The sequence below is a fragment of the Ahaetulla prasina genome, chromosome 1 (genome assembly GCF_028640845.1).
Source record: "Ahaetulla prasina isolate Xishuangbanna chromosome 1, ASM2864084v1, whole genome shotgun sequence".
NCBI classification, from domain to species: domain Eukaryota; kingdom Metazoa; phylum Chordata; class Lepidosauria; order Squamata; family Colubridae; genus Ahaetulla; species Ahaetulla prasina.
The window spans coordinates 377505957-377532284 of record NC_080539.1 but is presented as its reverse complement, the minus strand read 5'-3'; the positions used below and the strand labels follow the sequence as shown (position 1 = coordinate 377532284).

At 50.8% G+C, this 26328-nt stretch overlaps 1 protein-coding gene across 3 annotated transcripts in view; it reads left to right on the top strand.

Annotated features, from left to right (window-relative positions):
* SPPL2B (signal peptide peptidase like 2B) overlaps positions 1–24276 on the top strand; it is a 28648-nt gene extending 4372 nt beyond the window's left edge. The window contains exons 5-15 of one of the 3 annotated variants that reach the window (XM_058163761.1): positions 13581–13720; positions 14426–14568; positions 15493–15589; positions 16048–16164; positions 16682–16763; positions 17829–17903; positions 18431–18493; positions 19669–19768; positions 20114–20191; positions 20430–20590; positions 22675–24276. In XM_058163761.1, the coding sequence (XP_058019744.1) occupies positions 13581–13720; positions 14426–14568; positions 15493–15589; positions 16048–16164; positions 16682–16763; positions 17829–17903; positions 18431–18493; positions 19669–19768; positions 20114–20191; positions 20430–20590; positions 22675–23016 (1398 nt within the window). In that variant the 3' untranslated portion in view covers positions 23017–24276. Of the gene's footprint in view, positions 1–13580; positions 13721–14425; positions 14569–15492; positions 15590–16047; positions 16165–16681; positions 16764–17828; positions 17904–18430; positions 18494–19668; positions 19769–20113; positions 20192–20429; positions 20640–22674 lie in introns of all 3 variants that reach the window. The other 2 variants (XM_058163763.1, XM_058163762.1) reach the window with 2 other exon arrangements.
* The last annotated feature ends 2052 nt before the right edge of the window (positions 24277–26328 follow it).

Genomic DNA, 26328 nt, shown 5'->3' with positions numbered 1-26328 from the left:
GTGATGAGAGCTCCTGAAAGAGAGGATCAGCTTCTGAGGATCAGGTAGATGACCTGCTAGGTCTGGAACAAAAGACGTCACCAAAAATATATATAATGTTAGATGAAATGGCCAAAGAAAAAGGTCACTACAAGACAGGGATAAAATTCAGTCGGTTCTGTCCAGCTCGGATGAACTGATAGCGGTGGCTGTGGGAAGCTCTGCCCTCCTAGTCGGACATCATGACGTTGCTTTTTTGTGACGATTTTAAGCCTCTGTGCATACGCAGAAGGCTTTGCACATGTGCGTACAACGGCGTGCGCACATTTGCAAACCGGTAGGGAAGGTAAGTGAATTTCACTCCTTCTCTAAGAGGATGGATGGTCAACATTTGGGCTCAGAAGACGAGAAGGGCATGCTCCCAGAATTAGTGGGAGAGACAAAGCCATGGGGTGTTCCTGAGATCCCTGCGGCCCCTGGGATTCCAGAGCTGCCCCCTCATGCATCCTGCTCCCTCCCCTCCCATTGTTTAGTCATAACTTGTATTTTTATTGTTTTGTGTGTGTGTGTGTGTGTGTATACATATACACTGTGTGCACAATTATTAGGCAAATTGTATTTGGAGCGATTAATCTTATCATTGAACAATTACAGTGCTCTCCGTCAATCAAATATGTTAATACACCTCAAACCTTAATATTTAAGAAAGTGAAAGGGAGGTTTTGAGTTCCTTAGAATATCTGTGTGCACAATTATTGTGCAACTAAATTAAAACAAAATTGCACATCTCACTCTTTTATTTGCATCTGTTAAAGTGAAATAAAAAACAAACAACCCAAAATGTACAAATAAACATTTCTGACATTTCAGAACCAAAAAAGTGACCAATATAGCCACCCGTCTTTTCAATAACAGTCATAAGCCATCCATTCACTGACAGTTTCTTGATCTGTTGATGATGACCTTTTTGTGCAGCAGCAATCACAGCCTCCCGGACATTGTTCAGAGACGTGTCCTGTCTTCCTTCACCATAAATATCCCATTTAAGAAGGGCCCACAAGTTCTTAATAGGGTTTAGGTCAGGTGAGGAAGGGAAGCATGTCATTATTCTTTCATCATTAAGGCCTTTACTGGCCAGCCACGCAGTGAAGTACTTCGATTCATGCGATGGAGCATAAAATCATGGTCGTCTTGAAAGATGCAGACCTTTTCATGTACCACTGCTTGAAGAAAGTGTCTTCTAAAAACTGGCAGCAGGTTTGGAAGTTGACTTTGAATCCATCTGCAACTCAAAAAGGTCCAACTAGCTCATCTTTTACAATACCAGCCCATACCAGTACTCCACCTCCACCTTGCTGGCGTCTGAATCAAACTGGAGCTCTGTGCCCGTTACTGATCCAGCCATGGTCCCTAACCCTAATCCATCCATCTGGTCCGTCAAGAGTCACTCTCATCTCATCAGTCGACAAAACCTTTGCAAAATCTGTCTTCAGATATTTCTTGGCCCAGTCTTGCCGTTTCAGTTTATGTGTCTTGGGTCATTCCATGTCAAGTGGTCTGGGGCTCCCAGGTTGACCATTACGGATTTTAATGAAATTTGCTGTGAACATGCACATATGTCCCCAATAAACATTGGTAAATTGTTATGTTTGCCAATGCAATACTTGGGTAGATACAGTCATTTGTATGACCCCATACCGCAGCCTTTGACTCTTGAGATTTCAGCAACTTTGAGACATAATATCTCCGGCAATATTTTGTTGAGAGAAACAAAACTTGGCCATCTTATACAACTTGTTGTGCTCTAGTAAAAAAAAAAAATTATCATGAGTGATCTCCATCTAGATAATTAGAAGCAAATTTGGCCAAAAATGACTGTGGTGCGAAAAAAGGGTAAAGTTTGGCTTCTTACATCTCTGGAAGAAAATATATGAGAAATGTGAAACTTTGTGCGTAATAACTTAGCAGCACAAGGTTGTCGAATATAAAATTTCATTCTACTGCTTTCCAATAGTTTACAAATTGAGTGTAAAGTTGATGATTTTTGTAAAAATGCCAAAAATAGGGTATTTTCAGCTCACTTTTACAAAAAAAGACCTTTTGGAAACTCTGTTAAATCATTCTCATTAGAAAGAGCATGTTTCAAACCCCCTAAAAAAGTAGAGTTGGTGTTTCATTGCTGATGTATAAAGCCCTAAAAATAGGGACAAAATGGAGGACATTGCTATGGCAGAGTCACATCCAATCTATTATTGTATTGTCTTGTTTTATATAGACATCATTACTACTATTATATTGCGTTGGTCCATGGTGACATTGTCTCTACCAGTTCAGGCACTTGACCTAGCAACCCCATCGCCATAGGTGGCATACCTGATAGCCATGCAATATCAGCCACGGGTAGGTTTCTTGGTTCAGGATCCCAAGCCTGTAGTTTGGGTTCTTCCTCGAGGTTCCAAAGCTTTGTTTTGGTATCTGTCCACTTCCCAAGCCAGCAATTGGACAGCTTATCCTAGGTTCCCAAGCCTAAAGTGGGTATCTTATATGGTTTCCAAGCCAAAGTCCATACTGTTCATATGAACTGCCAAATTCCAATGATTGCTTATATGTTATTGAATTTATGTGCCACATTCTTTAGCATCACTTCTGGGAATTGATACTGTCGACCTGATGATGTAACTGAAGCGCTGTTACCAATGTTCATTAGGGACATGTGTGCATGTTCACACCAAATTTCATCAAAATCCGTGATGGTCAACCTTGGCACTTTCCTGAAATCAGACCACTTGACATGGAATGACCCTCTTGTTCAGTGGTGGTCAGGTTTCAGCCTTCCCTACCTTGGCCATGTACACCTTGGGCAGAAGTAAGTGTCAAGGTTCCAGAAAAACCTCTTCTGCATGAAAAAAACTCAGAAGCCATTGTCTTTCAGAGTTCTTTACTAGCATGAGGAAACTGGCACACGATGAGTGAAATTCCAAAACTGAACTTCCGGATTCTTTTCCCAGTTATACAAACCCCAAGAGTCCCACCCCCCTAATCCCTTTGCTGGTCACATGGTCCCACGTTCTCCCAGTTCATTTGAATATCTTCTCGCCACTCCTCCTGCAGATGTGAACACCATCCGACCTTGACCGCTTGAAGAATGTTACCATACCCCTCAACCCCCCTTCTTCCCCTCAGGGGAAAAATGTGGCAGCGTCTGGAACCCTAAAGTCTAGTATGGTTTCCAGGCCTGACAGGCGTCCCCCCTTGGAAAAGAAGCTATATCCTAGGAAAGAAAACAAAGAATTAATAAAGAAGAGTGTCAGTGGTCCACACTTCCCTTCTACCCCCCACTCCCCCCTCCAAAAGGTTTTTTAGGTTTGTCAGGGAAAGTGTCGTGAAATTGTTTAATCAAATTGTCTGCATTTACTTTCCAACTTTTGACCCAAGTAGATTCAGATAATGGATATCCCTTCCAGTGGATTAAATATTGTAATTGACCTCTGTATAGTCTATAGTCAAGGATTTTCTTGATTTCATAGTGGGTTTCACCTTGGATTATCAAGAGTGGTGGGGGAGCGGCAGGTTGAGGTCTCAGACCAGATTGTCTAGCAGATTTTAATAAGCTGGTATGGAATACGGGTGTATTTTCCTCAACATTCGAGGGAGCTTGAGTTGGACGGTAACGGGATTAATAATTTTTACAATGGGGAAAGGACCCAAAATTTTGGACCGAATTTTCTGCTGGGTATTCTCAACCTCAGATACTTAGTAGATAAAAAGACTTTATCTCCAATGCGAAAAGGGGGTTGAAGGGAACGGTGTTTGTCAGCTTGGGCTTTGTAATTCCGAGCTGTCACAGCTAAGGCCTTTTTTGTATTTTCCCAACCTTTTTTCAATGAATTCATCCAGTCCGTTAGGGAAACGGAAGTGGGGGGTTGCACGGGGAGTTCAGGCATTGGAACGAAGTCCATGCCGGTGGTTACTTGAAAAGGGGTTAACCCCGTGCTGCTGTGTACAGCATTATTATATGCAACCTCTGCAAATGGTAACAAATCTGACCAGTTTTCTTGTTGGTAATTTACATAACACCGTACGTATTGTTCCACCATCGAGTTCAATTTTTCAGCTGCCCCATTGGTCTCCGGATGGAACCCAGAACTAAGTCCTTGAGACGACCCAATGGACTGTAGGAACTCCCTCCAGAACTTGGCTGTGAATTGAACACCCCTGTCGGATATTATCCTTTTAGGAACTCCATGCAGTCTGTAGATCTGTTTCACGAAGAGCTTTGCTAATTTTCTCGCCGATGGCAATCCGCTACACGCAGTGAAGTGGGCCTATTTAGAGAACAAATCCACTACGGTCCATATCACCGTATTTCCCCCACTAGGTGGGAGTTCAACAATAAAATCCATGGCAATCTCTTCCCAGGGTCTGGTGGGTTTGGCTACGGGTTGTAGGAGTCCAGGGGGTTTCCCTGGTCTGGACTTCATGGTGGCGCAGGTAGCACAGCTCCGCACATAGTCTTCGACATCTGATTTCATTTTTGGCCACCAGAATTGTCTTCTAGCCAAGTGGAGAGTTTTTAAAAATCCAAAGTGACCTCCTGGGCGAGAGTCGTGGCTTCTCTGTAGTATAGGCAGCCGCATAGCGACGGGTACATAAATCTTGGTTCCCTTCCAGGGTATTCCATCCCTTAAGGTGAGGTCTGGCAAGTTTTCTTTAAACCAAACATCGTGAGTGAGTGCTGATTTTAATTCCGCTAGTAGTTTATTTGGTGGGATGTTAGTACCACGGCGTGATCGCGATCGAGTAAGTGCTTGGCTGGCCGGTTCGCTATCAGGAATCATCGCATGTATTACCTCTTCACGTTGGCTGTCAAATTGCGGTTTCCTAGATAGGGCGTCAGCCAGTAGATTTTGGTCGCCGGGGATGTATTTGAGGGTGAAATGGAACCGTTTGAAAAACTGAGCCCATCGAACTTGTTTGGGAGAAAGCTTTCAAGGGGTTTTTAAGTATTCGAGGTTTTTGTGGTCCGTCCACACCTCAAATGGTTCCTTTCCCCCTTCAAGGAAGTGTCTCCAGGAGAGGAGTGCCCAGCGCACTGCAAAGGCTTCCTTTTCCCAAATTGCCCATCTGCGTTCAGTGTCCGTCAGTTTTTTAGACACTTACACCTTGGGCAGAAGTAAGTGTCAAGGTTCCAGAAAAACCTCTTCTGCATGAAAAAAACTCAGAAGCCATTGTCTTTCAGAGTTCTTTACTAGCATGAGGAAACTGGCACACGATGAGTGAAATTCCAAAACTGAACTTCCGGATTCTTTTCTCAGTTATACAAACCCCAAGAGTCCCACCCCCCTAATCCCTTTGCTGGTCACATGGTCCCACGTTCTCCCAGTTCATTTGAATATCTTCTCGCCACTCCTCCTGCAGATGTGAACCCCATCCGACCTTGACCACTTGAAGAATGTTACCATACCCCTCAACCCCCTTTCTTCCCCTCAGGGGAAAAATGTGGCAGCGTCTGGAACCCTAAAGTCTAGTATGGTTTCCAGGCCTGACAGTAAGGGCCTCTGGTGGCTCAACAGACTAAGCAGTCTGTTATTTATTTATTTATTTATTTTATTTATTTATTGTTTATATTTATATACCGCCCTATCTCCCAAAGGACTCAGGGCGGTTTACAGGCATTTAAAAAACAAAAAATACAATAAATACAATTCTAAAAACAATTAAAAAACTTATTCAAAAGCCTTAATTAAAAATATAAAAATTAAAACCCAAGATAAAACCCACAAACTAAAATCTAACTCAGTCCTGCGCAATTAAATAGATATGTTTTAAGCTCGCGGCGGAAGGTCCGAAGGTCCGAAAGCTGTCGAAGTCCTGGGGGCAGCTGTGTTATTAACACTGTGTTATTAACACAGCTGCTTGCAATTACTGCAAGTTCAGGTCCCACCAGGCCCAAGGTTGACTCAGCCTTCCATCCTTTATAAGGTAGGTAAAATGAGGACCCAGATTGTTGGGGGCAATAAAAGTTGACTTTGTATATAATATACACATGGATGAAGACTATTGCTTAACAATGTAAGCCGCCCTGAGTCTTCAGAGAAGGGTGGGATATAAATTCAAATTAAAAAAAAAAAGTACAAGAACATTGTACTGGGCAATCCAGGTAGGTTGCAATTCTGGGATATGAAAGCAATGGAAGATAATTTATTTATTTATTTTTTTGTTTGTTTATATTTCTAGACCGCCCTTCTCCCGAAGGACTCAGGGCGGTTTACAGCCATATAAAAACAATATTACAAACATTAAAATAATTTAAAATGAAATATTTAAATTTAGGCTAACTCCTTAAAACCCATTTAAAATTCCCAATTAAAACTATCAGGCCAGTCCTGCGCGATGATACAGCCATGTTTTCAGCTCGCGTCGGAAAGTCCGGAGATCAGGGAGTTGGCGAATACCTGGTGGTAATTCGTTCCAGAGGGTTGGAGCCCCCACAGAGAAGGCCCTCCCCCTGGGGGTTGCCAGCCGACATTGTCTAGCCGACGGTACCCCGAGGAGGCCCACTCTGTGGGAGCGCACTGGTCGCTGGGAGGCCGTTGATCACAGTAGGCGGTCCCGTAAATAGCCAGGTCCCATGCCATGAAGCACTTTAAAGGTGGTAACCAATACCTTGAATTGCACCCGGAAGATCACCGGAAGCCAGTGCAGCCTATGCAGGAGTAGTGTTATATGGGAGCCTTGACTTGCTCCCTCTATCACCCGCGTGGCTGCATTCTGGACCAGCCGAAGCCTCCGGGTGCTCTTCAAGGGGAGCCCCATGTAGAGAGTGTTACAGTAGTCCAGATGGGAGGTGACAAGGGCATGAGTGACCGTGCATAGGGCATCCCAGTCTAAGAAGGGATGCAACTGGCGAATCAGGCGAACCTGATAAAAAGCTCCTCTGGCGACGGCTGTCGTTTGATCTTCTAATGACAGCCGTGCATCCAGAAGAACGCCCAGATTGCGAACCTTCGCCGTGGGGGCCAATGGTCTCATATTCAGACCTATCTAGTGGCGATAAGGGCGGCGAAATTTTGCCGCTCTCATCGCATCAGCAGATAATAGCCCAGCCGCCTTGTTTAGGATGACCCGCTCCCTTCTTTTTCAGGGGGCCAGGGAGGACCCCTTGCAAGGTCGTGCTGAGGATTTTGGACAGTATCTGCACGATAAAATCGCTCAGATTCGGGAGGGGCTGGACACAGACTGGGTAGATTCAGACGGGGGGACGGGGGCAGGTCTTGAGGTTGTCAGCTGGGATGGGGATAGGTGGTTCGAAGGTCCAGTCGAAGAAGAGAGTGATCAGACCATGACAAGGGTTGAACGACTAATTCCCTTACATGTAAATCCTCCAATGTGAGTGGGACCGTCAACTAATTGGATCAGGTCCAAGGCCGTCATGGAGGCCCTGAACTCCTGAGCTGTTGCCGATGCCTCACCGAGCGATGGCAGGTTGAAATCCCCCATAACAATAAGTCTGGGGGTATCAACCGCCAGCCTGGCTATCACCTCGCCAGCCCGGCTATCACCTCCAGCAGTTCAGGCAGGGCCGCTGTCACGCCGCAGGGAGCCAGGTACGTGATCAGCAGGCCCACCTGTATCCCTCGACCCCACTTTACAAAGAGGGATTCACAGCCAGCTATCTGTGGAACAGTGGCCTCCCTCGGCCGCAGATCTTCATTAATAACAACCGCCACCCCCCCACCCCTACCCTGGGTCCTCGGCTGATGGAACGCACAGAAACCCGGTGGGCACATTTCTATAAGGGGTACCCCCCCTTCCGTGCCCAACCAGGTCTCTGAAATGCCAAACAGGCCAAAAAGGTCCGTACCCCACTCCTGTATGAGATCGTAAATGAGGGGGGCTTTATTTACCACGGACCTAATGGATTCCTAGGAGTTTCACATTTGAGTCTTCTCAAATCTTTGCCAGTTAATTTGTGTCTTTTTTTCCTCAACGTTCCTTGCAATGCTGTTGAGTATTTGCAACAAAATGTTTGATGGTTCTGTGATCACACCCCAATAACCTAACAATTTCAAGAGTGCTGCATCCCTCTGAAAGACTGTACGTTTTTTGGCCTTTCAGAGTCAGTTAAATCTTTTTTTTTTGGCCCATTTGCCTGAGGAAAAGAAGTTGCCTAATAATTATGCACAGCTTGATATAGGCTGTTGCTCTCCTTAGGCCGTACCCTCCCTCATTACACAAATGCACATCACCAGATTTGCTTATATCCGCTAAGCCAGAGGTGTCAAACTTGCAGCGGATGTTTCACACACTGGCCACACCTACCTCCGCTTTAGCGAAGGGGGAAAAGTTGCAATATGTCACGTGAAGACAACATGTTGCAAATTTGATACCCCTGCTATCAGCGTTCCAGAAAAACCCAACTCCAATTAAAACCTCCGAGACAAGCATTTTCTCAAAGTTCCCTGTATTAAAGTACCATGTTTCCCCCTGTCTTATATTTTTCTTTGAACCTTGAAATAAACGCTTGGCCTTATTGCCATGCACTCAAAAGCCCAATTGGGCTTATTATCAGGGGATGTCTTATTTTGGGGAAAACAGGGAAGGTATACTGGCACATCTGAGAAAACCCAAATCAGAGAGATTTTTTTTTTTTTAAATTTGCATTTATATCCCGCCCTTCTCCGAAGACTCAGGGCGGCTTACATTGTGTAAGGCAATAGTCTCATCCTATTTGTATATTTATATACAAAGTCAACTTACTGCCCTCCCAACAATCTGGGTCCTCATTTTACCTACCTTATAAAGGATGGAAGGCTGAGTCAACCTTGGGCCTGGTGGGACTTGAATCTGCAGTAATTGCAAGCAGCTGTGTTAATAACAGACTGTCTTAGCAGTCTGAGCCACCAGAGGCCACCAGAGTTCCAGGTTTTCTCTCAGTAAATCAAAAACCACAAATCCATCCCCTGCATCCATCAGTCCATCACATGGTCCAATCACCATCTGTCCCATTGCAAGACATCACTCCAACCACTCCTCCAGATGCAGGACTGTCATGACCTTGATATCAGCCCCGACGTGATGATACTCGGGACTGTCATTCAGGCAGGGCCGGGAGACTCACATACGGGTCCAATGTCGATTATGGATTTGTTCGGGCCACACTAGCACTGGTGCTGCTGTTGCCATACCAGACACGGCATGAAATTCTCACCGGTGCTGTGGCTGCAGCCATGTTGCCGAAAACCAATGCTGGCATCCACGCAGCACTGGGAGGTGGGGCCACTAAACAGCCGACAGAGCCAAGCCGCAGAGACTTTGCTGAGTCTCAGCTTATCTAAGGAACTAGCCAGCCAGCCGGGATTAAGGGGCAGGGTGTTGGCTGAGTTACAGGCCGAAAGCATGTTGGGGGCGCGGCTGGGGGGTGGAGTCACAGGCGAAGCGCAGAAGACATTAAAAAATAGTGGGGAGCACTGCACGATAGCGCTGACTATTTTCTTCACTCTGATTGATTGTTGGAATGTGCCAGAGTGCCGGATAAAGATTGCTACACCCAGGAACCTGGTTTGTCTTCTTTCCAAGCACCTATATGGAACCTGACACTTGACCGAAAAGAAGAATGCTATTTTGTCTAACTACATTCCCTGTACTGAATCCCCCCTCCTTCTTCCCCACACACAAGAAGGTAGCAGCGTGGAAGCTAATATGCTAATATGGCTTCCAAAGCTGACACCTGCACTAAGCATTCCAGTTTATACAGCTTGGAGATGAAAAATATGCATCTTCCGGCTCGTCATCGACGGCAGCTCGGGAGTTCATGCTTCCATGACGGCCTTGGACCTGACCCAAGTAGTTGATGGCCCTACTCACATTGGGGGTGGCACTCTGGACCTGATTTTTCTCTCTGGTCAGTGGTTGAGAGATCTGGACTTAAAGGAAATAGTCACTGAACCTTTGTCATGGTCAGATCACTCTCTTCTTCGCCTGGACTTTCTGACCGCCATTCACCACCGCAGGGAGATGGAGCCGATACGTTGGTTCCGTCCCAGGCGCCTGATGGACCCGGATGGGTTCCGGACGGAGCTTGGGCCATTTCCTGAGGGTCTGGCTCACGGCTCGGCTGAGGAACTTGTTGCGGCCTGGGAACGGGCTGCGGCGGGGGCCTTAGACCGTGTCGTGCCTGCGACCTCTGACCCGGCGCGGGTCCCAACCGGCTCCTTGGTTCTCCGAGGAGCTGAGAGGATGAAGCGCGGAGAAGGCGCCTAGAGAGTTCCTGGAGGTCTAGCCGTTCGAAGCTGATCGGACACTAGTGAAGTCCTATACTAGGACTTACCTAGTGGCATTGAGGAAGCGAGGCGTAGCTCGCCTCCTCCCTCATTGCATCGGCAGATAACCGCCCAGCCGCCCTGTTTGGGTGACTCGCTCCCTCCTACACCAGGAGGCGGGATGACCCGTTGCAGGGGCGTGCTGAGGAGTTTAACGGTTATCTATCGATAAAATCGTTCAACCGGGATGGTCTGGACCAAGATTGCGTGACGGGTGAGATGCTCGAGGTGGTCTTGGCGATATTGTTTGGGATGAGTTTGACCCTGTGGCTCCGAGGACATGGACAGGTTGTTGGGTAGGCTGAATGCCACCACGTGTTTACTGGACCCGTGCCCCTCCTGGCTGGTGCTGGCCACTCGGGAGGTGACACGAGGCTGGCTCCAGGCGAATACGATCACTTCTTTGGTGGGCGTCTTCCGGCCACCTTGAAAGAGGCGGTGGTGAGGCCCTCCTTAAAGCCTTCCTGGACCCGGCTGTTTTAGGTAATTATCGTCCGGTCTCCAACCTTCGCTTCGCGGCGAAGGTTGTAGAGAGTATGGTGGCATATCAGTTTCCCTTACACCTGGATGAAACTGTCTATCTAGACCCGTTCCAGTCCGGTTTCCGGCCCGGTTACAGCACGGAGATGGCTTTGGTCGCGTTGGTGGATGATCTCTGGAGGGCCAGGGATAGGGGTTGTTCCTCTGCCCTGGTCCTATTAGACCTCTCAGCGGCTTTCGATACCATCGACCATGGTATCCTGCTGCGCCGGTTGGAGGGATTGGGAGTGGGAGGCACCGTTTATCGGTGGTTCTCCTCCTATCTCTCCGACCGGTCGCAGTCGGTGTTGACAGGGGGGCAGAGGTCGGCCCCGAGGCGCCTCACTTGTGGGGTGCCGCAGGGGTCGATCCTCTTGCCCCTACTGTTTAACATCTACATGAAGCCGCTGGATGAGATCATCAGTGGTTTCGGTGTGAAGTACCAGCTGTATGTGGATGACACCCAGCTGTACTTTTCTACACCGGACCACCCCAACGAAGCTATCGAAGTGCTGTCCCAGTGTCTGGAGGCCGTACGGGTCTGGATGGGGAGAAACAGGCTCAAGCTCAATCCCGCCAAGACAGAGTGGCTGTGGATGCCGGCATCCCGGTACAGTCAGCTAAATCCGCGGCTGACCATCGGTGGCGAGTCAGTGGCCCCGATGGAGAGGGTTCGCAACTTAGGCGTCCTCCTGGATGAACGGCTGTCTCTAGAAGATCATTTGACGGCCGTCTCCAGGAGAGCGTTCTACCAGGTTCGCCTGGTACGCCAGTTGCGCCCCTTTCTGGACCGGGATGCCCTATGCACGGTCACCCACGCACTCGTGACGTCTCGCCTGGATTACTGCAATGCTCTCTACATGGGGCTCCCCTTGAAGGGCATCCGGAGGCTACAGTTAGTCCAGAATGCGGCTGCGGGTGATAGATGGAGCCCTCATGGCTCCGCGCATGACACCATCCTGCGCAGACTGCACTGGCTACCTGTGGCCTTCGGGTGCGCTTCAAGGTTTTGGTGACCACCTTTAAAGCGCTCCATGGCATTGGGCGGGTTATTTACGGGACCGCCTACTGCTACCGAATACCTCTCACCGACCCGTGCGCTCTCATGAGAGGGTCTCCTCAGGGTGCCGTCAGCGAGGCAATGTCGTCTGGCGGCGCCCAGGGAAGGGCCTTCTCTGTGGGGCTCCCACCCTCTGGAGCGAACTACCCCGGACTTCGTCAGCTTCCGGACCTTCGGACCTTCCGCCGCGGGCTTAAAACATACCTATTTAATTGTGCAGGACTGAGCTAGATTTTAAATTTATGGGTTTTAATTGGGTTTTATTTTTATATTTTAATTAACGGGCTTATAGAATAAGTTTTTTAATTGTTTTTATATTGTATTTATGTGTTTATGTGTTTTTTAAGTGCCTGTAAACCGCCCTGAGTCCTTCGGGAGATAGGGCGGTATATAAATATGACTAAATAAATAAAATAAATAAAATTAAAATGATGATATGGTCAAAATACGTCTAATAATTGCACACATAGTATACATATGCACATACATACATACACACACTTTTAATGTTGTAAGCCACCCATAGGTGCTTTGAAGTGAGAGGGGACAAATTTAATAATAAATAAAAAATAAAATAGAATAAAATAAAAAAGTTGGGGAAGGCTTAGAGGCTACCAAATCTTACCCAGAGTGGTTAAAGGAATTTGGTCTGTTAAAGAAGAAACGGCTGGGGAGGGACAGCAGCCTTCCAGTCCGGGAAGTGGGAGAGGAAGGAGTAGGCTTTTTCTCCCAAGTGTGGGTCAAGCGGAATTTTGAGATCCTAACTTGAGCTAAAGAGGAATTTTCTTTGAGCTCTGAAGCCACGGAAGGAGCAGCCTCTCTCCTCAAGCAGTGGCTACTCCACACTGGTGGGATTCAAATTTTCTACTACCAGTTCTGTAGGCGTGGCTTGGTGGGGCGGCACCTGTGAGTGACATCGAGTTGGCCATGGCCACTCAGTCACATGACCCCACCAAGCCATGCCCACAGAACTGGCAGAAAAGGTAGTTCCTGCTGCCTGTCCCTTTATGGTCCCCCCTCTCCCCCTGAATCGAAGTACCTTCCGAACAGCTCTGCTGCGGTGCCATCCTGGCACAGCAGGTGGTTCTCCTGGCCTGGTCAGGTCTGGCAATGGAGTGCGCCCGCACACCGGCAGGCAGTGGGTTAGGGTTGGGGTTAGGGTTAGGGTGCATGTGGATGGAGGCCCCGGGGAAGGCCAGGGCTGGGGAATGGCACATTCCCCGACCTGGCCAAGGCGAACGATGAGCGGGTGGAGGCTCCGGGGCAAGGCTGGAACCAGGAAATGGCGTATTCCCTGGCCAGGGCGAATGGCGAGCTGGCGGAGGCTCCAACCAGGGCCTCGGAATGGCGCCTCCCTGGGCCCCAACCTGAGGCGACGTCAAGTGGGCGGCATGCTTACCTTTGGTGAGCAGAGTGGGCGAGGTGCAGAGGCGAGGCATTTAGCTGGGCCGCGTGGCAAAGGCAATATATATAGGGTGGGGGTGAGCAGTGACTTGGCCGGCGGGGGCCCGGCCAACTAGAGGTGGTATTTGCCGGTTCAGCGAACGAGTTATAATTTCCCCTACCGGTTCACCTGAACCAGCCCGAAGTGGCTGAATACCACCTCTGCTACTCCATTGCTGGAGGTTATCATTTGCCTGGGGTGGTCAGAAGCACTTGTTTACTCTTTCTTTCTCCTTCCCTCCCTTTGTCCCCTGTAGAGCTTTGGTCACTCAGCCAAGGTGGCCATGTACGCACCCGGTGAGCCCGTTCTAGACTACAACATGGTGATCATCTTTGTCATGGCAGTGGGCACGGTGGCCGTGGGCGGATACTGGGCTGGGAGCAGAGATGTGAAAAAGTAAGTGCAGAGCCGAAGCCCTGAAGGATGGAATGAGTGGGGGTGGGGGGGTTTGGTCTCCTGCCTTTTCTAACGGCCTCTGTTGGGATATTAGCAGGAGGCAGCTGCTCTGCCCCATGGTCTCCCCATTGCTCTCTCTTCCTCATACCTCTAATGGCCTCAGGAGGCCCATATGCAGAACAGAAGAAAGCGTCCATCCTTCCTGTCCCTCAGCCGGGGGTGTCTTGCTTCTGAACTGGGAGGAATTGTTAAGCCAGCAGGATTTCTGAGCCACACTTCACCAGCTCATCTTCTGGAAAGGAAGCTGTAAATGTCTTAGTAATTTCATTTTATACAACTGCCAAAAAATGTCTGCTCGTGAAACCCCATCTGCTTGAAAGACCTGGCAGTGGAAGAGAGGCAGTCCTGTGGAGCCCCTCCCCTCCCGTTCAGCCCAACTTTCTGGATCAAAAGGAGGGGGCCGCTGCCCGCCCAGCGACTGCCTGCGGTTGATCGAACACAGCAGCAAAGCCGTCCTGCTGTAGCCCCCAAGGAAAGGGCCGGGACTGTCCCAAAGGCCCCCTAAGACAGGGTGGCAGCTGAATGGCCTCAAGTCTGTAGTGGGAAGGAGGAGGAGGAGGACAGCCAGAGCCCCCAGCCTTCCTGGGCACAGGAGGAGGAAGAGGGAGGACTTCAGCCTCCGCTGAGGACTTCTCTCTTTTTCAGACGCTACATGAAACACAAGCGGGATGACGGGGCTGAGAAGCAAGAAGATGAGACAGTGGACGTCACTCCGGTCATGATTGGCGTCTTTGTGGTCATGTGTTGCTCTATGCTAGTCCTCCTGTATTATTTCTACGACCAACTAGGTACTGACTGGGAGGAGGGCCATGGTCTCTACGCTCTTTGGCCCCTGGTGTCTCTGGGTTCACCTGGCCTCCGTTTCTGTGTGGGAAAGGCTAGGATACTTTGGCCAGGACCTGCCCCTTCAGGTTCCCAGGGGCTAAAAAAAAGGGAGGGAGGGAGGCAGCCTGGGCAGCCTGAGCTTTGTCTGCTGCTGGGACCCTGGTTCAGACCTTGCGAGAGCTTCCTTGGGCAGAGTTCCATGGGCACTGTGGTCAGCCTCCAGCTACTTCCCTGCTCTGCCAGAAGAGGCTGCAGGGACCAAGACCAATTTCCTGCATCCAGACCAGAGCCCCTCAAAGAACCAGGTGTTCCAAGTGAAAGACTGGGTTTCTGGGAGCCTAAGGATCTGCTGTGTGTGTGTAGGGGGGTGGCCATCCGTTCCCCCCCCCCCACCAATGCCTGACAAGGGGACTCCTGGGGAAGCTGCAGGTGCTTCCAGAAACTGGCAAGTGCCCTTCCTGCTCCTCTGGTTGAGCCTCCTAAAAATAAGCCAGTATCACTCTGGCCAAAATGTCAGTTTCCCTTTATCCCCAGCCTGTCACGAACGAAAGATGGGGCCTTCCACCTTCCTTCCCACCTGGAAGGCGGGCCCTCTTTCCTCGGCTTTCTCCAGACACGGGGCCTTTGGCTTCAACCCAGTAGAACAGCTCTGGTCACCCAAAGAACCAAGGCCCACCACAAGGCTCTTCTGCTTGCAAGGACGTTGCTTTGGCTTCATCGAGGCAAGGGGGGAGTGAGAGCTGTAGGGTTGGGTGTTGCGGGGGGGGGACCAGGACAGCTGGACTCCCATCCTGCTATAAATGCCACGGAGCACTGTAATCCCTGGCATGGTTTGGCTGCCAGGGACGCCTCCGAAGGCTTTTCCTCCCTCTTTCTTTCCCCTTCAGTGTACGCCATCATTGGGATTTTCTGCCTCGCCGCTTCCATCGGTCTCTACAGTTGCCTTTCCCCGTTTGTCCGAAGGTTCCCCCTTGGGAAGTGCCGGTAGGTAGATCACTCATGGATCAGTGGGGAAGAGGCTTTTTGGCCTGAGCAGCTCCCGCAGGCTGGCAGGGACCTTCTCCAGGCTCTGGCCTTTCAGCTGCCAGTTTGGCATGCGTGGCTTTGTTATGGGCCACGTTCAGACAAGGACGACATTGTTTGTAGTTGCTGGAAACAGAGCTGCTGCCTCTTTCCCAGTGGCTTGGAGTCTCCCTTGGGAACCATTTTACTAACCCACCTTCAGCTACCCCAGACCAGAGGGTAGAGGGATGCGAGATTAGGTCCAAAGGAAGGTGGGGGGGGGGATGCAGGAAACCCAAACCCTGCTTCGGAAGGGAAGTGCTTGGAGAGTGTTTCATGCACTAACACGCTCCTGCCACACAGCTTGCTTCCTCCCCTTCCTCTGTGCCCACTACCGCTGCCAGGCGATGCCCATGCCCTGCCCTCTGCCTTGCTTTCAGCGTTCCAAGTAACAACTGGCCTTATTTCCACAAACGGCCCCAAATCCGGATGCTGCTCCTTGCCGCCTTCTGCGTTGCTGTTAGCCTGGTCTGGGGTCTCTTCCGAAATGAAGACCAGTAAGTCTGGTTTCCCCCCCCCCCCCCCCCCGGTCTGCTTCCCGGTTTCCTGAAATGTTGCTCGCAACACGCTGGCCTTTGAAGAAAGCCTCACAGGGTGTCTACTCTCCCAAGAAAGGGGGGTGGGGGGAGAGGGACTCGGATTTCCCCAGGCAGCGTGGGCCTCCAGAGCCCCCCACCCCCAGACTCAAGGGCTTCCAGCACCTTCCCAGCATGCTTTGGGTGAGAGCCAGCCTCCCTCCATCTCTGCCGCATGACTTCTGCGGTTAGCCCCTTGGCAGAGTAGCAGAGGCCGTGCAGGAGGCAAAACTGGAGTGACTCCGGTGCCGCCAGGGATTTGCGACCCACACAAAGACTCTGGTTGGGTCAGACCCAGAGCGGCCCCTTGCAGAGAGAGTCCCCCGCGTGAGCCAAGAGGGAGAGCCTGGGGGAGGGGTTAGGGTTATGACGCAAGGCCTCCACAGGGCAGGAAGGGTCAGCCACCTGTGGTGGGTCTTCCCCCCCCCCTCCCTTCCAGGTGGGCCTGGATCCTCCAAGACACTCTGGGGATCGCCTTCTGCCTCTACATGCTGAAAACCATCCGATTGCCAACGTTCAAGGTGAGACAGCCATAATGGGCCTCCCGCCCTCCTTCTGCCCTCCCCAGAGGCTACTGAGAACCGCCTGCTCTTTTTTCCTTCCCTCGCAGCAGCAGCAACATGGGGGCACCAGACCCCAGGACAGAGCCTGAAAGCTCTGCCCTTCCTGACTAGAGCAGGGCAGGGCAGCAGACATACCAAGGACTGCTGGGGGTTTCCAGGCACTCAGGAGGGGGCAGCCCCGGAACGGTTACCAGTTGGCCACGGGAGATGAAGCTGAGCCGGGCAGACTAATAGGCACAGGGGGGCTTGTGGGGCGCCTCTCTGCTGCTCTGGAGCAAGAGAGTGGTGCTTGCAAACCAGATGCTCCTTTAAACAGAAGGATGGAAAACCTGCCTAGTCGGGCAAAATTGACCAAGCCAGTGTTGTGGCCTGCCATCAGATTCAGACAGTGAGGAGGTTGGGGAAGAACATGGGCCAGTTCTGGGCTCTGCGTTGGAGGCAGAGAACGGGCCAGGGCCGAGTGCCAGTTATCAGCTGCCTTCAGAATCAGACATCAGTGAGGTAGATGAACAGCCGGAGCCTGTTCCCAATATACACATGCGCAAAATTGCCAGACAAAGGGAATAGCTAAAGAACAAGGGTCAACTTGGGAGTAAGGCCACAGGTGGACAAGGGAATAAAAGAGGAGCGAAAGGGAAGTGGAGTTTGCAAGAGACAATTAATTCGCCTAATTGGTTTGTGACTCTCCGAGACTCTTTGCCAAATTTTGAAGATATCGGCCTGGCAGTTCTCCAAGCCAGGTAAGGTCTGCAACTGTAAATTCTCCCTTGAAAGACTTTGCTGAAGGTGAATGAGAGGAATTCACTGTTTGTTTAATAAAAGGGGTTTTATTGGGACCAGGATTCTGCTTCATGCTTTTTGGGGAAGCCTAGATCAGAACAGCCAGCTCCTCCCTGCAGAGCTTCCCAGGGGGCCTGGAACAGGATCTCCCCAGCCCTGCCCCACCCTTCAAAAGAAGCAGAGCCTGAGCGATCTGCAGCAGATGTTGTGGCCTTTTTTGACTTGGAGATTTTTCTTCCCCAGGGCTGCACTTTGCTCCTTCTGGTCCTCTTCGTGTATGATGTCTTTTTCGTCTTCATCACTCCATACCTAACCAAGGTGGGTGCACTGCTGCCCCCCCACCCCCACCCTTTGAGGAGCCACCATGCCTTGGGCGGTCAGGGAAGGAGAAGGTATTGGATTAAAAGCCCACCCCCACCCAGGATTCACACTTCCTGATCAAGGCCTCCTGATCTGGGGAGGAGAAAGCCAGAGGGCTGAGTGGTGGCCAGGAGAAGGAAGGACCCAGAGAAAGCATGGCAGATGCCCTCCGGCTGCTTGGACTCAGTTGTCTCACCGCCCCTTGCCAGATCCATTCATGCAAGCCAGAACTAACCAGGACTGGGAATCTGAGAGATTTGAAGCTGATTGAGGAGACTGCCCAGTGAAGCTGCCAGGGTGCCTGCTGGCCAGGGCAGGGAGCCCCTGCTCTTTGTCATCCTCTAGTCTCTTGTTTAGAAGTTGGGGAGCTCAGTCCCCAAGGGAGGAGGAGGAGGACACAAGGCTGTTTTCAGTGGGGTTGGGCGCTCTCCAGGTCATCGGGAGGCTTTGGAGCCTGCTGACCTTGTCCTCCCTGATCCCTTCAGACAGGGGAGAGCATCATGGTGGAAGTGGCTGCTGGACCGACTGACTCGTCCACTCGTGAAAAGGTGAATAGAGGCTGCCCCAGGGCAAGTGGGGAGGATTTGTTGCTCAAAAACAGGAGGGAGAAAAGGGCCGAGGAAGGTGAGGCCGTCTGGGGTTTCCTAAGAACGCCCAAGTCACAGTTGGTACGAGGAAAGAGAGTTGGATGGTGGGCAGCGCAACTGGCCCTGGGAAGGCTGAGATTTTGCTAGGTTAGCCAATCCCTTGGGAACCTCCTGCCCTGCTCTGAATGCAGACCCTTGGCATTGTGTGTCCTGTCTTGCCCAGCCTACTCTGGAGCCATGCGAAGGGGCTGAAATCTCCTTTTCAGGAAGCTCTCTGGGTGGAGAGGCAGGATTTCTCTGGAGCTGCCCCTCTTCTGCTCACAAAGGATTCTCAGGGAGGGAGGGAGGGAGACGTTTGTGAGTAGTTGGCAGTGTGAGAAGGGCTTGCTTGCTGGAGGGGGCTGTTTTGTGTGGACTCGGTGAGATAGGAACTGCCAAGGGCACCGCTGCAGAGTTGATCTACAGCCTCATGCTGCCAGGTGCTTTTCATGCATCGGATGCCCTCAGCTCCCAGAGGGCAGTAGGCGCCCCTTGGCCAGGCTTGCCTCTCTTCCCTTGGCCGCTATGACTCTCGTGCTTGCTCATGAAGAGGCCCCTGGCATGCCACACTAAGCACTGAACAGGGGGGACGGGATGGGGGGGACCCTGCAGAAGGGCGATTGCAGGCAACAGTTGGCAGTGGGAGAGACTTGTAGGGAGCTCTGGATGATGTTGGGGTAGGGCGCAAAGAGGGGCTACCTGCAGGCAGCCCTTCTGGGGAGAGACCCACCTTTGGGTCAGTCGTGGTTCTTCCATCTTCCCCTTAGGGCAGGGGAGCTGCTGCTGGGCACTTGGGGCAGAGAGAGAGAGGCCAGTGAGCACAAGGGGTCAGAGCCCTTTTTGGCCCTGGGTGGGGAACAAGATAACGTTTGGTAGAGGCCCACCCGGGGGAGGGGGATGACAGAGGAGACCCTGCACGGCCAGGCCTGCAAGATTTGGTTTTACACCATTGTCAAGAAAATGTCTTTGGCCTTCCTGTGGGCTCCCGGTGGGGCTGACCCTTCGGTCCCCTTGAGCCCGGGAGAGGGAGGTCCTGTGGCACAGGTGGAGGTGGAGCTGCTTCCCCAGTAGAATCAATGCCTTTTTCATTTCCAAAGCTCCCCATGGTGCTCAAGGTCCCCCGGCTCAACTTCTCCCCACTGGCCCTCTGCGACAGGCCCTTCTCTCTCCTGGGATTTGGGGACATCTTGGTACCAGGTAGGAGCTCCCAATCCCTCCACCACCAACAACCAGGTTCAGCCTGATGCTTAGGGCAGCACGAGCACTTGCCCCGCTCCCTCCCTGCTTGGCTAGTGGGCTCTGGATGAGGCTGCCGCACAGGGGCAGGCAGGCCCCTGACCCTCCCGGCTGCCCCCTTCTTGGGCTTGGTGCCCTTGCTGGCCCTGGCCCTAGAACCAAGGTCTGGGGGGTTGGGGAAGGGCACCCCTATGACACTACCTGCCTCCGTGCGCACAGCCGACTCCGCTTGGGGCTCCTTCAGAAAGGAAGCCAATTCCTCCTCTCCTTTCCTCTCTTCTCCTCTCCCCTCCCCTCCCCGCGCAGGTCTGCTTGTGGCCTATTGCCACAGGTTTGATATTCAAGTCCAGTCGTCCAGAGTGTACTTCGTAGCTTGCACCATAGGTATGTTTGCTGCCACTGCTGCCTCCCCTTCTATCTGAAGGCTGAGGGGCTGCCCCTCTAGGCCAACCCTTCCTGGGGCTTCCGAGAGGCTGGCAGAGGAGGGGGGCTTCCCTCTGTTTTCCTTTTGGCCGGGGTCTGCGTTCCTCGTCCCATTCCTGGCTTTCCAGGCGGGGTCTCGTCTGCTCTGGGTGGGCGAGAGAGAGAGAGAGAGATCCCTGTCGCTTCCTCCTCCCTGCAGGTTACGGCATCGGCCTCCTGGCAACCTTTGCAGCCCTGGCCTGGATGCGGAAGGGCCAGCCGGCACTCCTCTACCTGGTGCCCTGCACGCTCCTCACCAGCCTCCTCGTGGCCCTGTGGCGCCGGGAGCTGGCCACATTCTGGACGGGCAGCGGCTTTGCGGTGAATACCAGTTTGATATGAATCTAGCGAGCCCCTAACTAGAATTAAAGTTGAGTAGAGGTTTTGCCTCTTTGTTCTCCCTTCATGTTCAACTCCTCTGGGCTTGGCATCTTCCCTCAAAGCCAGTCCTTTGGTTTGGAGGCAGGTGCAGCGCACCTCTCGATTCAAAAGGTTGGGGTGGAAAAGCCATTTTCTGGGAGATGGGGTGCGCGTCTGCCCAGCAAGTAGCTCTGTTTCTAAGCCATTCCAAGTATTTTTAAATGGCCCGAGGGTGGGGGAAGAAGCGGAGCGGGTGGAATATATTTAATGTTGGACTTAGACCCGCTCAGAGCCGCCCTCGGCTTCTCTTTCTTTCGGGGCCCCTTCCCGCTTTTAGAAATAATGGAGGACCCCAAAAGTGCAAAAATGGAGGCGTTTGCTATAACTACTGCTTCTTGTGATTGATGAGATTTTAATGCACAATTTTCAACATAGGGTGTCAAATAATTTTGATTTTGTGGACCTTTGAGAAGGTCTTTGGGATGCCCTCTGAGAAACCCGGCCATAGAGGCTAGGGTGAGAAATGAGGAAGATGTTAGTTGGATCTCAGAAAAGATTTCCTAAGAGTCATTGGGTGGTGGAGCCAGCTTCCTAGGACGGATGGAGGGTGGGAGGGAGGGAGGGACGAGGGGAATCTCCAAGCCTCCTCATCCTCTGACCCTGCAGGGCAAGGCCTCCCTCCCTCCCTCCCTCCCTGACATCTGGTGGCATGGCCAGAAGCCGAAGCCGCTTGCTGGGGAACATGGCAAACAGTGGCAGATTGTGATTTGCGGGGGTGGGGTGGGGCTTATGCATGGTCAGTTGACCTGGTCAGTGTGGAAGCAAGCAGGCAGGACAGGGGGGGACTCAGGAAAGCCAAAATAGTGATTCTGTGTGTCCCATGAATCCTGTTCAAGAGGGAGGGGGCGTGGTGCATTACAGCTGCCCCCTGACCTTAGATGTTTCTCTGGGAAGGTATCGATCCACTGCGGTGCAGTGGAGTTTTATGGTTGGTTCCGTCATCAGCCAGACCCAATTTGGGATTTTTACTCAGCTATTATTGTATGTTGCACAACTCAGGGTGGCTCACAACAATCGAACAATAAAATCAATAAGCAAAAAGGAGAACGTGATGAAGCGAGGGATAGTCTCAGTGTCCCTCTCCCTCTCTCTCTCTCTCTCTCTCACTTTCTCTCTCTCTCCCCCCCCTCCCTCTCTCCTCCTCCTTCATCCCGTCTCCAGCCTTGTACTTTCTCAAGTGCCACTGTTGTGGCTGCCCTTCCCCCCACCTCACTCACACACACACACACACACACACACACACACACACACACACACACACAAGACTTGGTGGTGGTGTGGCTGGTGGTGGTGGAGGTTTTAGAAGAGCAAAGCTTGGTCAGGTTCTCTCTTTTGGGGATGAGCATAGAATTCATTGGGCCGAACTGTTCCTTATATTGAGAGGTGGGCCTTCAGGCCAAAGGTTAAAGGGCTTGGTTGGCAGGTAAGAGCCCCTCCTGTTCCCCAAACTGCGGGAAGGTGAGATTCTTTGAGGCGCTTGTGGATGCTGAAAAGTCCCGGGTTTCCTTGCAAGATGAGAGCAGCAAAATTGAACTGGCCAAAGCCAGTTTATTTAGTAACCCAGAAAGTTATCATTGGGGGTCTGTGTGATGTGGCACAGACCACTACCCCCTTTCCGCCATTGCCCATGGCTGCCCCTCGGAGCTGAGCAGCCCTCTTATTTCCTTCACCTTCTGCTGCCAGGGAATGGCATGAAAAGCCTAAAGACTGACCGGAGCCCTTTGGCTGCTGTTCCTGAGGGACGGGCACAGGTGCTGCCCAACGCAGGCCTTCTTCTGGCAGCAAAGCTGAACCGGAGGAGGGGGAGGCGCTTTCAAGCAAAGGCCCGGTTGAGCTGGCGCTCTCAGCCATCCCTCCTCCTCCTCGCTCCCCGGGGTCTAGGATTTAGGGGGCGTCTTGAGAGCCTCTGGCCCACCATATCCAGACACAGTTGGGGATCAGTTCTCTCTACCCTGTGATCCTGACCTATGCTTTTCTATACGCAGAAAGAGCTACCTCATCCTCCCTTAGTCGTCTCCCCCGTCAGCTGCCCTGTTCCCCCAAAAGCATCCCATCCAGAGGCCGACGGAGAAGCAGCTGCTTCCACTGCCCCCCCCAGGGAGCCCGCCAACACCCCCGTGGACCCGGAGGAGGAGGAGGAGGAGCCACCACGTGCCCCTTTCCTGGAGGTGGAGCAAGAGGCGAAGGAAGAGGAGACGGACGCTGCTGAGCCCCAGCCCGACCAGCTGCCGGCCCAGCGGCCATGGGGAGAGTCACCCGATGACCCTCTGAAGGACAAGACTCCGGAACAGATGAGCCCCCCAGCCGAGCATAGTCACTCTGGCTAGATTCCCTCCCCCCCCTTTCTCCCCCCCTCCCTCTCCCAGTGCAGCTGAGGACTGGTTTGGTCCCCTGTGGATTTCGCTCAGAGGGACAGTGTCAATTCTTGGGCCATTAGGAGACTCCCAGATTGGACCTCAGAGGGGCAGCCATCTGCGTTTCATACCAAATCCCCTTCCTTTTTGAATATGGTGCTTTTACGAAGGTTCAAATAGAATTTCAGCAATTATTTAAAAGACAAATCAGCAAGCAGATGCCTGTCCTTTCCCCATTTTAGTCTGCTGGTTAGTATTAATATCTTTTTTTAAAAAAACAAAACAAAACTAGGCAGTATTTGCACTTGTGTGGCCATGATAATAGCTTTAGCATAAGTAGAGCTGTTTGAGAAGAAGCTCTTCTCCAATGGTTTCCTCTTTTTAAAACTCATCTCTCCATGGAAGGCGCTGCAGGGCTGGTTGTCCTTCCCAGGGGCCACCTACTCACTCTGTCCTCAAGGAACGAGCCGGTCTCAAAAAGAATGTGTCCACTCTGTCTCCGCAGGCTTTTAGTTCTGTCTGTCTCTTCTGGGATCTTGTGTGCTGGAAGGAAGGGCTGTTGGGGCCTGCAGACTAACACCCTGGGGCACGGCACCCCAAATTGCTGGCCCCTTAAGCTCAGGAGGAACTTTCCTTTCCCAACTCTCAGGGCTGTCACTTCAGACCATCAAGGCCACGCCCGCAGCTCTTCATGGAAATAGCTGCCTCTGCCTGTGGCCAGCCTGTGGCTGCCTCGAGGCCACTTCCAGGGAACAAGGCCATGTTAGAGGCAACAAGTCTTCCTGCAAAGTGACTGCCGGAGCCCTGCTTAGGTGCTGCAACCCTGGGTTTTAGTCTCCTGAATTCCTGGAGGTGGAGGCAGCGGGCTAGGGTTAATGTGTCCCTTCTCTCCTGGCCCAGCTGGGACTCAAGGAGAAGGTTCCCAACAGGCGGTTTGGGAAAGGAAGTGGCTGCGGCTTCCCTGGCCCTCCTGTGGGGCAGGGGTGCCCATTGAGGCAGCAGAGGGCTGGCAGGTGGAGGGACCAGCAGCCTTCCAGGGACAATAGTCTTAACTTGGGGAGTGTTGGGTCCCCCTTCAACTTCTCCTCCCTGGGCCAGAGGACTTCTGTGTTGTCTTTGTGTTTCAGTGTAGTGTGTTTGCATTCTTAATTTTATTTTATTTTATTTTGTTCTCTGGATTGTAAGATGTAGCTTTACAAGCCTGCATATTAAAGGTTTACTGGCTTCTGCTGAGTCGCTGGCCAGTCCCTGTGCTTTTGGCTGTCAGCCGAGGAAGGGACACGACAGCCTTGTTTCAGAGAGGTTTATCCCGATCCCTTGGAGCAATTGGGGGGAGAGGGGCCGGGGTGGGGTGGGGTGGGGTGGTCAGTGGGCCTGGCTCTCTCTCTCATGCAGAACGACAGGCACTTGTTTAGACACTACAAGATTTTGCCTTAATTTAAGCCATTTTATAAATAATGTACATGGAACTTTTATTTTACCGAAGCAGGTTAAAAAATAAACTTGATGAAACTTGAGTTGCTCATGCCCAAATGTTACGCCTTAATTTTTTTGGCTCAGCCTTTATGGAAGGAGGGTCTGTCAAGGAATGGAGAAGAACTACAGGTTCCCCATATCTGGGGCCATGGCACGACCCTTTTCCTGATTGTGTGTGGGGTGGATGGCTCTGTCCAGGGTGAAAAGGGATGACATCAGCAGCCAGGACTATCCAGTGCATAGGAAGCCTAAAAATACCATCTTCTTTCACTGCATTTTTAAAAATCTCAGCCCTGGGTGGGGAGGGGAGAGCGGCAGTGTGGGTGGGAGGGCAGCAGGTCTCTTGATATGGGAACAAGCAGGAGAAATCCAGGACTGTCACTTGGGCTCCCGAGACTTGCTACATTCCCACTTTGTTGGGAGAGGCTTCCCAGCCCCTGGATGTGATTCCAGCCAACTTGCAGTGACTCACCTTCTTCCTTTGTCTTCCGATTCAAGTCCTGGTTAGCAGCTCAAGAACATCTCCTGAACTTGCCTCCCAAGGCTGTGGCTAAGGCAATCCTGCTCCTACCTCGGAGTTTTGTTTGGTTGGTTGTTTGTTTGTTTACATTTATATCCCACCCTTCTCCGAAGACTCAGGGCGGCTTACAGTAACCAAGGGCAGGCTCTGGACTCTGGAGATTCAGGCAGTTTGCATCAGGCATCAAACATTTGGAAGTTCTCCCCCAGTACAGGGCCAGGTCGATGGGGGAACGCGTGTGGGCTGTTCGGCTGATTGGGTTTGGCCCTTGTTTAGATGGTTTGCTGGTTCTGCCATTATGCTCATGGTTTATTTTCACCTAGAATTAAGGAGAAACTTACAGTGAGAACAATTAACCGGAGGAAGGCCTCCAGAAGTGGGTGCCCCATCACTGGATGGGGCACCCACAACATGCCTGAAAATGGTATATGACCCGCTGCTCGAGCAGGGGGTTGGGACCTTCCAAAATCCCTTGCAACTCTGTAATTCTATCATCTTTTTTATTATTATTTTTTAAAAATTTTTTAGACAAACAAACATAAAAACATCTTCAATACAAATACAGTATATCAGTTGGTTGATTACAAATCTTTTGTGCAATTTCAACATATACATATCATTGATTTATCTAATTTTACATATTAGCAATCTGATATGTATCCAAATATTTTAATCAATTAATCATTTAATTAATAATATTTCATTCTCTCATTTCATATAAATATTCTAAATTTAATATTTAGTCTTGTTACATCATTCATTCCATCATCTTAAATCAATATTTATTTCAACAATTCTTTCATTATAAAAACCTCTCAAATCTTTTTTAATGTATTTTTCCCTCTAGCCATTGATAAAATGAATCCCATGTCTTATAATATTGTTTATCTTTCTGTTCTCTAATTTCAAATGTCAATTTACTCATTTCTGCACATTCCATTATTTTCTTAATAATTTCATCTTGCAATGGTAATTTCTCACTTTTCCAGTTCTTGGCAAACAGAATCCTAGCCGCTGTTACTACATTCACAATCAGATATCTCAATTCTCTATTATACGTTTCAGGTATGATCCCCAATAAAAAAACTTCTGGTTTAAAGTCTATATGCTTTTTTATCGTTTTTTCCAACCATGTGTGGATTCTAGTCTAGTATCTTTTAGCTTCTGCTCATCTCCACCACATATGGTAATATGAACCAGGTATCTGATGACATTTCCAACATTTTTCAGATTTATTCTTGAACATTCTGGCTATTCTTGTCGGGGTAGGTGCCACCTGTAAAACATCT